Raw genomic sequence first — 14,865 nt, 5'->3', positions numbered from 1 at the left:
TCTTTCCAAAAATTGTTTACAGACAGATTATTTCACTTATAATTCACTGTATCACAATTCCAGTGGGTCAGAATTTAAATAAACTAAGTTGACTGTGCCTTTTAAACAGCTTGGCCAATTCCAGCAAATTATGTCATGGCTTTAGAAGCTTCTGATAGGCTAATTGACATCATTTGAGTCAATTGGAGGTGTACCTGTGGATGTATTTCAAGGCCTACCTTCAAACTCAATGCCTCTTTGCTTGACATCATGGGAAAATCAAAAGAAATCAGCCAAGACCTCAGAAAAAAATTGGTAAGACCTCCAACAAATCTGGTTCATCCTTGCGAGCAATTTCCTAATGCCTGCAGGTACCAGGGTAATCTGTACAAACGATAGTATGCAAGTATAAACACCATGGGACCACAAAGCCATCATACCGCTCGAAAAGTGCAAATCAATCCCAGAACAACAGCAAATGACCTTGTGAAGATGCTGGAGGAAACAGGTATAAAAGTATCTATATCCACAGTAAAACGAGTCCTATATCAACATAACCTGAAAGGCCGCTCAGCAAGGAAGAAGCCACTGCTCCAAAACCGCCATGAAAAAGCCATACTACGTTTTGCAACTGCACATGGGGACAAATATTGTACTTTTTGGAGAAATGTCCTCTGGTCTGATGAAACAAAAACAGAACTGTTTGGCCATAATGACCATTGTTATGTTTGGAGTAAAAAGGGGGTGGCTTGCAAGTCGAAGAACACCATCCCAACCGTGAAGCACGGGGGTGGCAGCATTTTGTTGTGGGGGTGCTTTGCTGCAGGGGGGACTGGTGCACTTCACAAAATAGATGGCTTCATGAGGAAGGAAAATGATGTGGATATATTGAAGCAACATCTCAAGACATCAGTCAGGAAGTTAAAGCTTGGTCGCAAATGGATCTTCCAAATGGACAATGACCCCAAACATACTTCCAAAGTTGTGGCAAAATGGCTGAAGGACAGCAAAGTCAAGGTATTGGAGTGGCCATCACAAAGCCCTGACCTCAATCCCATCAAAAATGTGTGGGCAGAACTGAAAAAGCGTGTGCAAGCAAGGAGGCCTACAAACCTGACTCAGTTACACCAGCTCTGTCAGGAGATATGGGCCAAAATTTACCCAACTTATTCTGGGAAGCTTGTGGAAGGCTACCCGAAATGTTTGACCCAAGTTAAACAATTTAAAGGCAATGCTACCAAATACTAATTGAGTGTATGTAAACTTCTGACTGACTGGGAATGTGATGAAAGAAATAAAAGCTGAAATAAATCATTCTCTCTACTATTATTCTGACATTTCACATTCTTAAAATATAGTGGTAATCCTAACTGACCAAAGACAGGGAATTTTTACAAGGATTACATGTCAGGGTTTGTGAAAAACTGAGTTTAAATGTATTTGGCTAAGGTATGTAAACTTCTGACTTCAACTGTAGATAATAAACAAAAGTGTTACATCTGCTCCTGCCACGCCCTCTACTGCTCATCCTGTGTCTCCTTGACCTGCTGCCACTCCCCCAATGCTCTCTCCCTCTCCCTATGTGTGTTTGTGTTTTTGATTGTGTGGGCGGAGACAGGTGTGCTAGAGTCAGAGCAGATCCCCACCAGCTGCAACCTGTTCCATAATCAAGACCTCTACAAATACTCAGTTCTGCCACTTCCACACTGCCAGATTGTAATCTCTGCTCACTCAGCTAGCTGACCTAAGTCTTGGATGCATGCCTCCACACGAAAAAGCAAGAAATCAGTAGATATGTCATTTTCAACAGTGACCAGCACTGTATGTGATGCTAGCCACAATAAAGATTAGCCACAATAGTGGAATTTGCGGTTCACCTTCAAAATAAAGGTCCCACTTTGAAACGGATACAAATAGTGTAATCATGTCATATTTGCACTAGATGATGCTTAACAAGTTTGGAATGATGTTATATGAATTCCACAAAAGACAATCATTTGTTTTTGAGAAAGGAAAAACGAGTTTAAATCGCACTGTGGATGTATTAGACTTCATAATTGTTTTGGGGACATACATATATTTCACTGTATAGCCTTGCCTATGGATTGTGGATCAATAAAATGGGTTATCAGCCGATTCAGTGACACCCACAAAACACAACTGTGAAGCGTTTACACACATATTTTCATAGCAGCTCTTATTGGAGGACTTTGACTGTGGGAAATCACCTCCCCAGTCAGTCTATTGTGTGTGTTAGACATTCATATTGCAATGTACATTCTTACCTATGGGTCCGTTAAATGGGGTATCAGCCTACTCAGTAACATCCACAGAAGAGTTCACACCAGCGTTTTCCCAAACTCGGTCCTGGGGACCCTAAGGGGTGCACGTTTAGTTTTTTGCCTGGGCAATAAATAGCTGATTCAAATAATCAAAGCTTGATGATGAGTTCGTTATTTGAATCAGCTGTGTGTGCACCCCCTGGTGCACACACTGTGCACCCCCTGGGGTCCCCAGGACTGAATTTAGAAAACGCTGGTTAACACAAATATTAACGTCATAGCTCTTATTGCAGGACTTGTGAAATGAGCCACATTAGCTCACCAGTGAAACTACTATGTGTATCGAACATTCATATTCCAATGTACAGCCTTACCTATGGATCTTGGGTCCATGAAATGTGGTATCAGCCTACTCAGTGACATCCAAAGAACACAACTGTGAAGAGTTTACACCTAATAACATCATAGCTCTTATTGCAGGACTTTGACTGTGGGAAATCACTTCACTATTCAGCCTATTGACTGGTGAGCTAATGTTGCTCAGTAAACAGCATTTCTCGAAATACGTACAATGTCATGCTGTTTACAGTTCAGGCATAGATCTATTTCCAAAGATAATGGTCTCCAATGTCACTCTGTTTGAATCTCCATTTTAGAGTATTCTATGATCGCTGAATCCATAATGCTTTTTGCTAAGTGTTTCCATGTGAACGTTTTAATGATACAAATTGGACAACGGTAAATGTCAGCCACCATATGTTACCCCTTCCTCCCCAAATGTCTGCTGTTCACATTTATACTACGCTTTTCTAAATGTGTTATTAGCTGTTCCATTTGACCCGTTAACAAGATGAAAGGTCGCAAGGTCATAAATGTGCAAGTCGTTCTAAAATAGCTGTGTTACCGCTTTGATGTCTGATTATTTACCAGTCTCCGTTCTTGACTCTTTTTGATTTTTTCTTACTGTGGTGAGTGTGGGTTTTGCATGCCCCCAAAGAAGCTATTTCCTTTGCCATGTATCTTATGCGTGCGCACATGCAAACTGCTGGTTAAGTTCTCTTCACTCCTGTTCTGCCAAATCAATAAAACAGTCTTTGAAAAGCTCCCTGAGCAGCTCAATGAGCTTGGGGGGGATGAGCTGTTTCAAAGGAAACTAGTGTCTCTGGATTAGCAATGAAAATACCTTCCACTGCTCCTTCTCCTCCAACTCCTCCTCCTCCTTCCTACCCCTCCTCCTTCTTCTCCTCTCCTACTCTTCCCGGGATCTCACCACTGACATTCTCCTATTTCCTGGATTCCACTGAGCGTCCACATCAGTCTCCAGTTGTCTCCCTCCCTCCCTCCCTCCCTGCCTCCCTCCTCACACACACACACACACACACACACACACACACACACACACACACACACACACACACACACACACACACACACACACACACACACACACACACACACACACACACACACACACACACACACAGTTGTGTCTTCTGTAAAGCCGTTGAGTTTTGATTCCTTTTGCTTTTAATGTCGATAATATATTTAATACCTCTTTGTTCTCATTTGTCATATCATATGCTTTTTCAAAAATATTGTGCCACGCTGTTGACATTTGTAATTCCCTTTAGTCATGTTATAACCTGATTCAAAGCTTAGATAGCTACCGTGCTGAGAAAACGCTTCACTACTTTGGAAACTACTTTTTAAACACTGTTCTCTTGCTGAACTTCAATTTAAGCTGCTCTGACATGTAGTTTGAGGAATCACCTGGGAGAGAGGGAAATTCATGACTCAGCAGGAGAGAAGATCGTGAATCTGTGGTGGCAGATTGATTCAAACAGGCTGTTTGAAACACACACACACATATATTGTTGTGTGGTAGTACTGTACTGTACCATCTATCTCTCTCTATAGTCTCCTGTCTGGAGATGATTGTGGACTACAGGAATAAGAGGACCGAGCACGCCCCCATTCTGCTGCAGTGGAGTAGGTTGAGAGCTTCAAGTTCCTTGGTGTCCACATCACCAACAAACTAACATGGTCCAAGCACACCAAGACAGTCGTGAAAAGATTGACTGAAGATTTGGCATGGGTCCTCAGATCCTCAAAAGGTTCTACAGCAGCACCATTGAGAGCATCCTGACTGGTTGCATCACTGCCTGGTATGGCAACTGCTCGGCCTCCGACCGCAAGGCACAACAGAGGGTAGTGCGAACGGCCCAGTACATCACTGGGGCCAAGCTTCCTGCCATCCAAGACCTCTATACCAGGTGGTGTCAGAGGAAGGCCCTGAAAATTGTCAAAGACTCCAGCCACCCTAGTCATAGACTGTTATCTCTGCTACCGCATGGAAAGCGGTACCGGAACGCCAAGTCGAGGTACAAAAGGCTTCTACACAGATTCTACCCCCAAGCCATAAGACTCCTGAACATCTAGTCAAATGGCTACCCAAACTATTTGCATTGCCCCCCCCCCCGATCCACACCACTACCACTCTCTGTTGTCATCTATGTATCGTCACTTTAATAACTCTACCTATATGTACATACTACCTCAACTAACCGGTGCCCCCGCACATTGACTCTGTACCGGCACCCCCTTTATATATTGTTATTTTTTTACTGCTGCTCTTTAATTACTTGTTACTTTTATCTCTTATTCTTATCCGTATTTTTTTTAAAACTGCACTGTTGGTTAGGGGCTCGTAAGTAAGCATTTAACTGTAAGGTCTACACCTCTTGAATTCAGCGCATGTGACTAATAAAATTGGATTTGTTTTGGAACTCAGCTGCATGGCTCACTTGCCTGGCTGTCTGAGGAGGACTCTGGGTAATCTGTGATGTCAGTGCAGCCGAGCCTTGATCAGACCTTCCACCTATATATTCACTTCATGTTCCTCTTCTACTTGCTTTCCTTTCTTTTTTTTCAGCATTTTCTTTCTTCTTCTTCCTTCATCTCCTTTCCTACCTCCTTTTCCCCTAGCATTTGTATATACAGTACATTGAGCAATCCCCTACTACCACCATGTTTTACTGGAGGTAGTGATGATGCTGATGTCCTCTTCCTATCACTGTTTGTAAGATTTGTTGCACGTGTCTGACTGTCTAACTTACCGCTCTCCCCTCTCTCCTCCACAGGTGTCGATATCCTCCATCAGCTGGGCCTCACCGGCAGCAGAGAGTTTCTCTCCTCTGGGATCAGCTCGCCCTCTCCTCCATCCTCACCCCCAAGAGCCGGGGTCCTACTCAGCCTGGATGCCCACATTGAAGCCCCCACGGGGAGCCTGTTCCCGCCGGAGCTCGGTGAGGAGTTTTCTGTTGTGGTGAGCCTAAGCTCCTGGCGAGCGAACAATGCTTTCCTTTTCAGCGTGCGTGACAGCAGGAACAAGCTGCAGTTTGGTATCCAGCTGCTGCCCGGGAAGGTGGTCGTGTACACTGCCGAGAAGACCTCCGTCTACTTCACCTATGACGTGCACGACGGGCGTCAGCACTCTTTCGCTGTGGGCGTGAGGCCACGCTCTGTGTCGTTCCATGCGGACTGCGGGGCGGTGCAGCAGAGAGAGCAGACGCTGACCCGGTCACAGACGCTGGGGTCAGGATCCGGAGGCCTGCTCACCTTAGGAAGGATGAACTCAAAAGCAGCCCAATTCCAGGGCCTCATATGCCAGCTGGATATCTACCCCCTGGCCCAGGCTGCTGCGCGCTACTGCGACTACCTTAAAAGACAATGCCGGCTGGCCGACACTTTCCGATGGCCCCCCGGCTCGGATATGGAGGTTTCCAGCTCCCTGGCTTTCTCTCCTATTCCTCTTTCTCTGGAGTCCCAGATGGTGGTGCCCCCCTTGTTGGCTGTAGACTCCCACACCCAGCAGACCTCCACCCCGGCCGGATCAGCCCCCATCCCCTCTCTGGAGGGGTCCGGAACAATGTATTTAAGCCCCTCAGAGCAGCCTCACCTGGGGGTCAGGATCCAGACCCAGAGCTCTCTGCTAGAGCACCTCAACTCCATCCATACCCCCGTCACTGCTGGCCACAACAGCCTGTCCTCAGGCACCCTCAGTGGGCTGGAGGCCCTGGGAATCACCCGCAGAAGTACCACCCCCAGTTCCAGATCCAGGCCAACAAGGGGCTCAACCAGGCAGTCTCCCCAGTCTGAGAACGTCATGGAGGAGAGGAGCCCCAGGAGGCCCCAACGGGTCACCACACACACCCCAGGTATAAACTCTCCTGTCAAGCAGACTCACTTGAAGGATGGCCTGAGGAACAGCTCCAGCTCCATGCCTAGGGACTCTAACCCCCAGCTCCAGCCCACTGACCACCTCCTGGACACCCAGTTCAGAGCCAATGGCACCACCCTGTACCGGGAGAACCAGGTGGAAACCTCAGAGGAGCATGGCCAGGAAGAGGCCTACGATGTGGACATGGGAGGCTACGACTATGGATATGAGGATCCAGACTACTTCTACGGAGACTATGACGGAGCTTTCCCCGGACCCAAAGGAGAACCAGGTCCTCCGGTAAGTGTTTGGAATTCATAAATAGATTGAGAGAATGTTGGAAACATTTCTTTATAGTGTGTTTCCCGCAAGTCAGAGTAGAGGTGTGCATGAGCAATGGGGGACAATTAGCAATTAAGCCTCATTATGGCGATTATGCATTGAGTGTTCTGTTGGCCCTCTTTCTCAAACACACTCAATAAAGCAAAACAAATAAATAATAATAATAATTTATATTGATTTATATTGATTTAGAGGCAAGGTGATGGTGTTGAAGCACTTTTTTTCATGTTTCAACAGGTGGTTAAAATAACATGTCATTCCTCTTGAAATACTGCCAGTGACTCGTCCTCACTCTTGCGAGAGTGGGGAGGGGTGTAATTTATAACTGTGGGTTGCTCCTATAGCCTACCGACAAAAGAGCATCCAACAGGCTGACATCATCTAGCTAGCTGTAGAGGTATTTTTTCTTCTCTTCAGTGAGAAAGACTACACTATTCTGTCATATCGGTGATGCTGATCTAATGCTTATGGCCCCATGGCAGCCTCAGAGGGACACAGCTGATTGAGGTGTTTCCAAGTCAGTGGTGTTGCTGCTCAACCTTTCTCCTCAAGGACTTAAAGCCACAATCTGTCATTTATTTGATAATTGAAAAGCAGTAACTATAAATATTGCAGATTGCACCTTTACCGAGAGTAAGACCGAGCCTAACTTCTGTTTCTCTAATTCAACTCCATGAGCCTAGACAAATGTTTTGGAGGCCAACCAAACCTGGTTACCAGGAGGTAATACGTCAAGGAGTCAGATATTGACTTGTTTTTCCCCATCCTCCTAGACTGAGTTACTGTGTTGTGAAAATGCAGCCATTTTTTAGCAATACTCTCTGACAGGCTCCATATTTAGGATGTAGGGTCAGCGCAAGGACAATGGGTCAGTGTGTGATTGTGATGTCACCACATCCCATCATGCACTCAGAGCTACAGATTGAGAATATGGCTATGTTCCGTTCAGCGTTCTCCTGTGCTCCATACTCTCCCATGTTCAGTGCTCCGTGCTTCATTTGCCTGCTCTGGAGCATGGAAGTACAGTGAATGGAACACCGATAGTATCTCATCCTCAGATAGGCTTTGGCTCCGGCTCCAGATAGTCAGTATAGAAGCATACATTAAACACAGGTGATGAATATGAATAACGGTGCAGGATAGATGCTTGGCTTTGGAACATTCTCAGCACATTTACAGAACTTGACAAAAAAACGTTATTTTCTTGGAATTTCATTCGTTTAATAGAACGTTTCCTAAAGGTTCAAACATGGTAACATTTAATTTTGGTAATGTTCTAGGAATGTTCTCCAATGGGTTTGACAAATTGTTCCGAAAACATTAAGAAACAAGGTTTGTTTCCTACAGGTTTCCTCATGGTTCTATTTAAAGTCATGTTCTCGGAATGTTCTCTGTACGTTAAGAAACAACTTTCTTCTATAGGAATTTAAGTACTTCTACAGAACATTACACACAAGTTCCCATGTGGATCTATTTAATGTCATATTGTTACTACATTCTGGGAAAGTTCTCAAAAATGGTGTGACTTAAGAGATGTTTTCCGAACATTCAGATAATCTATGGTTCTCTTTTATGTCAATTCTTGGCAATATTCTGTGAAAGTATTTTTTTTATTGTACACATTAACACCAATAAACTCAATTACGTTCTCAGAAAATGAAGAAAACTTTCCATAAAAAACAATTAAATGTTTATACGTTCTAAGAATGTTATTTAAAAACATACATTCCACTATAAGCATCTCTTGTTAAGTGTGTTCAGGTGTGTTGGCCGTGCTCACTAATTGGCCACAGCTGATGCTAATGAGTTCTTGTTCCCTTTGAAATGGGGTCTGTTTGAATAAAACAAATGAACAGCTTTGTCTGCATAAAAAAATCCTTGTGGCACAGTGGATTAATTCCATGGATAGAGAACACAAGATCAAATGTTTGAATATCACTGATGCCATCTCACAATAAAAAATAAATTTATTTTTCTGATTAATTCCTACAGAAATTAATTTACATGTGTCCTATCTGTGCTTGAAGTTCCAAAAAGTTAATCCAAAATCAGCTAAAAGTTTTAAAGGAAGTTATTCAAAAACCTCCAAATAACCTATAAATGTTTGTTCTCAGAGCGTTAATAAAATCTCTCAAGAAAACGTTCAAGGAACCAGAGTTTTTTCCCCCTTCGTTTTACTGGTCAAGAAACGTATGGCTTTGTTTCTACAACCAACTTCCAACGAACCATATTTGCTAACTGGGTAGGTACTTTGAAATAACAAAAATTGCAATTACCTACTACTTGGTGCATTAACATTTTTCTATTTTGATTGAGCATCGTTGAGATTTGAGATCTAGTTTGACTCAATGCTGGGATGTGAGAAGAATGTTTGGGGGAGTTCACCCCAGCTGTACAGACACTTCAAATGCACTTTAAGAGGGAGGAAGTACAGATTACTCAATCGTCACCTTCATGATTCACTTCCTTTTTCTGAAATACCTTTCACTGCTGGTACTATTAGTGCTACCTAGCCTGGTTCAACCATACTGAACAATAGTGAGTGCAGCGTTAAGTCTGGTTTATCTAGGCTAAGTGTTACCTATAGTAGACAGCAAATTAACAGATATAGTATGGAACATACTGTACCATAAATACAGTTAAGGTTTTGTTGGGCCCAACACGCAGCCAGCAGCACAGCTGTCATGCTGCTAATATTATCAACAGATCTTTGTTTTTTTTGCGTGAAGAAGCCTCATGGTCTCAATTGGCCCTGTTGTTATGGCGAGGAGAAGGCGGTAGTTGTGCACTCACTGTTTCCATCACTGTGTGTGTGTTGGAGTGTGGCTCAAGCAAGCAGCTGTTTCTGTCGCTGAGACATTCTCTCTTTGTCCCTCTGATATAGACGGAGAGGAATAGAATGTGCAGGACTTCCCCATAACTGCTCGCATGCACACATACAGTTGAAGTCGGAAGTTTACATACACCTTATCCAAATACATTTAAACTCAGTTTTTCACAATTCCTGACATTTAATCCTAGTAAAAATTCCCTGTCTTAGGTCAGTTAGGATCACCACTTTATTTTAAGAATGTGAAATGTCAGAATAATAGTAGAGAGAATGATTTATTTCAGCTTTTATTTCTTTCATCAGCATTCCCAGTGGGTAGAAATGTACATACACTCAATTAGTATTTGGTAGCATTGCCTTTTAAATTGCTTACCTTGGGTCAAACGTTTCAGGTAGCCTTCCACAAGCTTCCCACAATAAGTTGATGAATTTTGGCCCATTCCTCCTGACAGAGCTGGAGTAACTGAGTCAGGTTTGTAGGCCTCCTTGCTCCACACGGTTTTCTGTTCTGCCCACAAATGTTCTATAGGATTGAGGTCAGGGCTTTGTGATGGCCACCTCAATACCTTGACTTTTTTGTCCTTAAGCCATTTTGCCACAACTTTGGAAGTATGTTGGGGTCATTGTCCATTTGGAAGACCCATTTGCGACCAAGCTTTAACTTCCTGACTGATGTCTGAGATGTTGCTTCAATATATCCACATAATATTCTTTCCTCATGACGCCATCTATTTTGTGAAGTGCACCAGTACCTCCTGCAGCAAAGCACCCCCAATATGATGCTGACATCCCTGTGCTTCACGGTTGGGATTGTGTTCTTCAGCTTGCAAGCCTCCCTCTTTTTCCTCCAAACATAACGATGGTCATTATGGCCAAACAGTTCTATTTCTGTTTCATCAGACCAGAGGACATTTCTCCATAAAGTACGATCTTTGTCCCCAAGTGCAGTTGCAAACCGTAGTCTGGCTTTTTCATGGCGGTTTTGGAGCAGTGGCTTCTTCCTTGCTGAGCGGCCTTTCAGGTTATGTTATATAGGACACATTTTACTGTGGATATAGATACTTTTGTACCTGTTTCCTCCACTATCTTCCACAGGTCCTTTGCTGTTGTTCTGGGATTGATTTGCACTTTTCCGCACCAAAGTACGTTAATCTCTAGGAGACAGAACGCATCTCCTTCCTGAGCGGTATGACGGCTTTGTGGTCCCATGGTGTTTATACTGCGTACTATCGTTTGTACAGATGAACGTGGTACCTTCAGGCGTTTGAAAATTGCTCCCAAGGATGAACCAGACTTGTGGAGGTCAACCATTTTTTCTGAGGTCTTGGCTGATTTCTTTTGATTTTCCATGTTGTCAAGCAAAGAGGCACTGAGTTTGAAGGTAGGCCTTGAAATACATCACAGGTACACCTCCAATTGACTCAAATGATGTCAATTAGCCTATCAGAAGCTTCTAAAGCAATGACAATATTTTCTGGAATTTTCCAAGCTGTTTAAAGGCACAGTCAACTTAGTGTATGTAAACTTCTGACCCACTGGAATTGTGATACAGTGAATTATAAGTGAAATAATCTATCTGTAAACAATTGTTGGAAAAATTACTTTACTTTTTCCATAACCAAAAATATTGTATTTTCAGCTGTTTGAAGCTGGTGTACAAAACCGAAAGTAAAAGACGCAAAAATTAAACTTAAGAACAGGAAGCATAAAATTAGCGCACATAGAACATATCTACTGCTTCTTAGACTTGCTTTCAATGAGAATGACAGATTTATAACTCTAATTTCTATGTGCATTTGGTCGGGTTACCAAAGAAGTTACACATTGCAGCTTTAACAAAGTATTTTCGGCCAAACTGCAAGCGAAGGCTTTCCGCACCACTGGTATTCAGCATTGCCATTTCTGACTTTGACTGTGTATCTCAAACTCATCATTAAAGGAAATAACATTGATTTCCCATTAGCATCTAAGTGGCTATGCTGGCTATGCAGCATCAAGCCTGCGTGTCCGCCACATAAACTATTTACATTACAATTATGTATGAATTAAATAGAACAGGCAAGGCTACAGTATTTGCTGCTTTCTCCCGCCCAGTCCATTACTTTATCCAATCCTCAGGTGTGGGACAAATGGTGGACATTTACTTCTACTTAATGCTCCTCACTTTATTGACAGATCTTAATTTGATTAAGATCCTATTTGATAATAGGATCTTAATTTGAAGACACTGTTGCAGGAGGACTTTCCTGCAATGCAGGACATTTTAAACGTGTAGTGTATTTGAGGTTTAAAAAAAGGCTTCTGTAGTTTATAATTTCCACTTTCCACTTTCAGACATGATTTTCCCTTACAAAAAATGTATCAACCCCTACAAAAATGTCCATTAATTACAATCCACTTAATAATGAACATTTTCTGTTGCTGCAGGATTATTTTCCCACTGTAGCAAACTGGCTCAAATTAAGATCCTACATCTGTATCCCGTTTGAGAGAGCCAAGCTGAAGTCCGACTTGTTTGCAAGTTAGCTCCTTACTCCACATCTCTGTGGATGTGTGCGTTTGTGTAAGTTTGTTATGAATGCGTGGGATGGAAAAAAAGCTACCACGTAACATACCAGGTTTAATGTAATCAAAGTCATGTTTTACAAGTACTGTACTAGAGTCTTCAGTTCGAACTCTGGAATTTAAAAGTATTCAGCACATTCGTTTTTTTCCCCCCCTCTCTTTCTTCTTTTACATCTTGGGTCGAAAAGAACTTGAAGTGGAATCATACCATGCCTTTTCCTCCATGGTTGTTTTGCCATAACAAAGAGTTTATCTTAATCCCAGAACTGGCTTGAGGCATAGTACTTCACGCTCATCCAGACAATGTAGCATGATGTCACCATCCTCTCAAAGCTTTGCTATTAGTGATTTGGAGTTTAAAAAAAAACATTTGCCTCCTTTGATTTGAAATTGTCTAGGCCTCTTACATAAATACAGTATCCACCTACCCACATCTAACTGTACATTAAACAGCATGTTATCACTTCTCAATTAGCAAGTTATTTGTGTGTCTGTAACATTCCTCTCTCTCTCTCTCTCTCTCTCTCTCTCTCTCTCTCTCTCTCTCTCTCTCTCTCTCGCGCTCTCTCGCTCTCTCGCTCTCTCGCTCTCTCGCTCTCTCTCTCTCTCTCTCTCTCTCAATAACAGGGTCCTCCTGGTCCCCCTGGTCTACCTGGTCCTGCTGGGAAGAGAGGAGCTCGGGTGAGTACTGCAAACCATGTCACACCTGTGGTCATGTGATGCCATTGTGCTTCGGGAGGTGCTACACCCCTCCTTGAGGTGATACTGTAAACGGATTGAAAGAAGATCCCTTTCCCCAGATTTGTTTTAACCCTAGCAGTCTTGTACAGTGCTATATGGTGCTATGAATTATTATTTTTTTAGAGGATCTTACAAGGGCTTTTGAAAAGGATTCTGGCTGGCTTTTGGCTTTTTTTTTTTTTTTTTTTTACTCTGCTGGCTTTTGAAAAGGATTCTTCAGAGTTTATTTCAGGACAGGTCATGAAGTGGCTATTTCTGGTCCTCCGTAAGTTGAGGTCAGGTTTATTGTCCTGATGAGGCACGTTCATACCTGAGAGCACTGATACACACAACGCTGACACACACACTCTCAACACTGACACACACTTTGTGACTGAAAACACATCACATACACTTTTCAAAGCACTCTCACTCCATCAACAGACCCAACAGACATAGCAATGACACACGGTCTGCGAGTCGATACTCTTTTCTCTATGCACTTCATCACCATTAATCCACAGACACAAGCTAGACACAAGCCAGTTGTCAAGACCAGTGTTCCAGCACCATTACAGAGCTGCTGACATTCCAAAAAGAACCAGGGATGAGCTGTAATGGTGCGTATGAATGACATAGTCCTGTGAGAGGATAATGCATACATGTTTACTTTACTGTAGGGTTGGGCGGTATGAAGATTTTCAAATCGTCATACCGTCCTTTTCTCATTCCGGGATTTATAGTATTGCCGGTTTAGCACAAGTACTAGCGGATTTCCATAGTACTAGCTAAATATGCTAACGAGCGCAAACGAAAATAAACGAATTGCAAAGACAGGCAATCCAGCTGATAAAGTTCTACATATATAGGTAGCAGGTACAGAATGCATTTTTGTTGGTGAGTTTGGACATTTACAACCAAATGTGAACGAGAGACATTGTTCATTTGCACTCTGTTTGGATGCATGGTAGTCTGAAGGAAAAACAGCACTGACTCTGGAACAGCATGTGTACATGCTGTGTCTGTGTGGTGTCTGGAGTCACTAGGGCAACGGGGCCTGCTTTCTCTGCTCTGAGAAGAGGGGCAGAGGAGCAGACTCAGGGGCCGAGAACCTAAATGTTTTTTTTTTTTTTAGGATATCAAGATAGCAGTGGCAGCTGTACAGATAACTCATCCAAAGCCATTTGACTTCTCAAACATGGCAGAAAGCTAAGAATATACGATGCCCCGTCTCCTCATTCATTCAGCCACTTACTTAGCTAACTAGCAAGTTAAACCAAATACACAGCTGGACTCACCGGCTCCTGCTTTCTTCCATTGTGCTCTTTACAAGCAAACGTGACTCGCTCAACTGTTCTGGGGTCTAGGGAACTACGTAAAGCTTCATAATGTATAATACTGTGACAAGTGAAATGAAGAACGTCATCTCTTTTGTCTCCTAACGTATTGCACAAGTTGGCTGCACGTATTCACTTAAATTGGTTACAAATATTCAAATTTATTGAAAAACTTAGAAGAAAAAGTTTCAACGGTATTGAAAGTATTGAACAACCATCCCGTGGCTATTTCCAAATACCCCAGTATACTATATATACGGTCTACTGCCCAAGCCTTCTTTACTGGCTCTTGGAGCATCAAKAAATCAGTTCCTGCTGCTACAGCAGTGCAGTGCTGTTCAGTGCGTGTCTCTGTTCTGATGTTGTTGAGACTAAACTGTACTATAGTAGAGTTTGATCTCTGAAAGCAACGCTCTGATCACTGACCACACTGAGATCATTCAAATCAAATCAAATTGTGTTGGTCACATGCGCCAAATACAACCGGTGCAAATGTCTTTACCGTGAAATGCTTCAAAAAAGACATTTGCACACAAAAGCGCAATAGTAACACAATAAAATAACAATAACGAGGCTATATTCAAGGAGTAC

At 42.9% G+C, this 14,865-nt stretch overlaps 1 protein-coding gene across 1 annotated transcript in view; it reads left to right on the top strand.

Annotated features, from left to right (window-relative positions):
- LOC111971228 (collagen alpha-1(XXIV) chain-like) overlaps nucleotides 1-14,865 on the top strand; it is a 180,747-nt gene that overhangs the window by 32,530 nt on the left and 133,352 nt on the right. Inside the window, exons 3-4 of the mRNA XM_070445997.1 lie at nucleotides 5,402-6,780; nucleotides 12,845-12,933. Of these exons, the coding sequence (XP_070302098.1) occupies nucleotides 5,402-6,780; nucleotides 12,845-12,933 (1,468 nt within the window). The remainder of the gene's footprint in view (nucleotides 1-5,401; nucleotides 6,781-12,844; nucleotides 12,934-14,865) is intronic.

Source organism: Salvelinus sp. IW2-2015, linkage group LG13 (genome assembly GCF_002910315.2).
Source record: "Salvelinus sp. IW2-2015 linkage group LG13, ASM291031v2, whole genome shotgun sequence".
In the NCBI taxonomy this organism is placed as follows: Eukaryota; Metazoa; Chordata; class Actinopteri; order Salmoniformes; family Salmonidae; genus Salvelinus; species Salvelinus sp. IW2-2015.
This window is presented reverse-complemented; position numbering and strand designations above follow the sequence as displayed.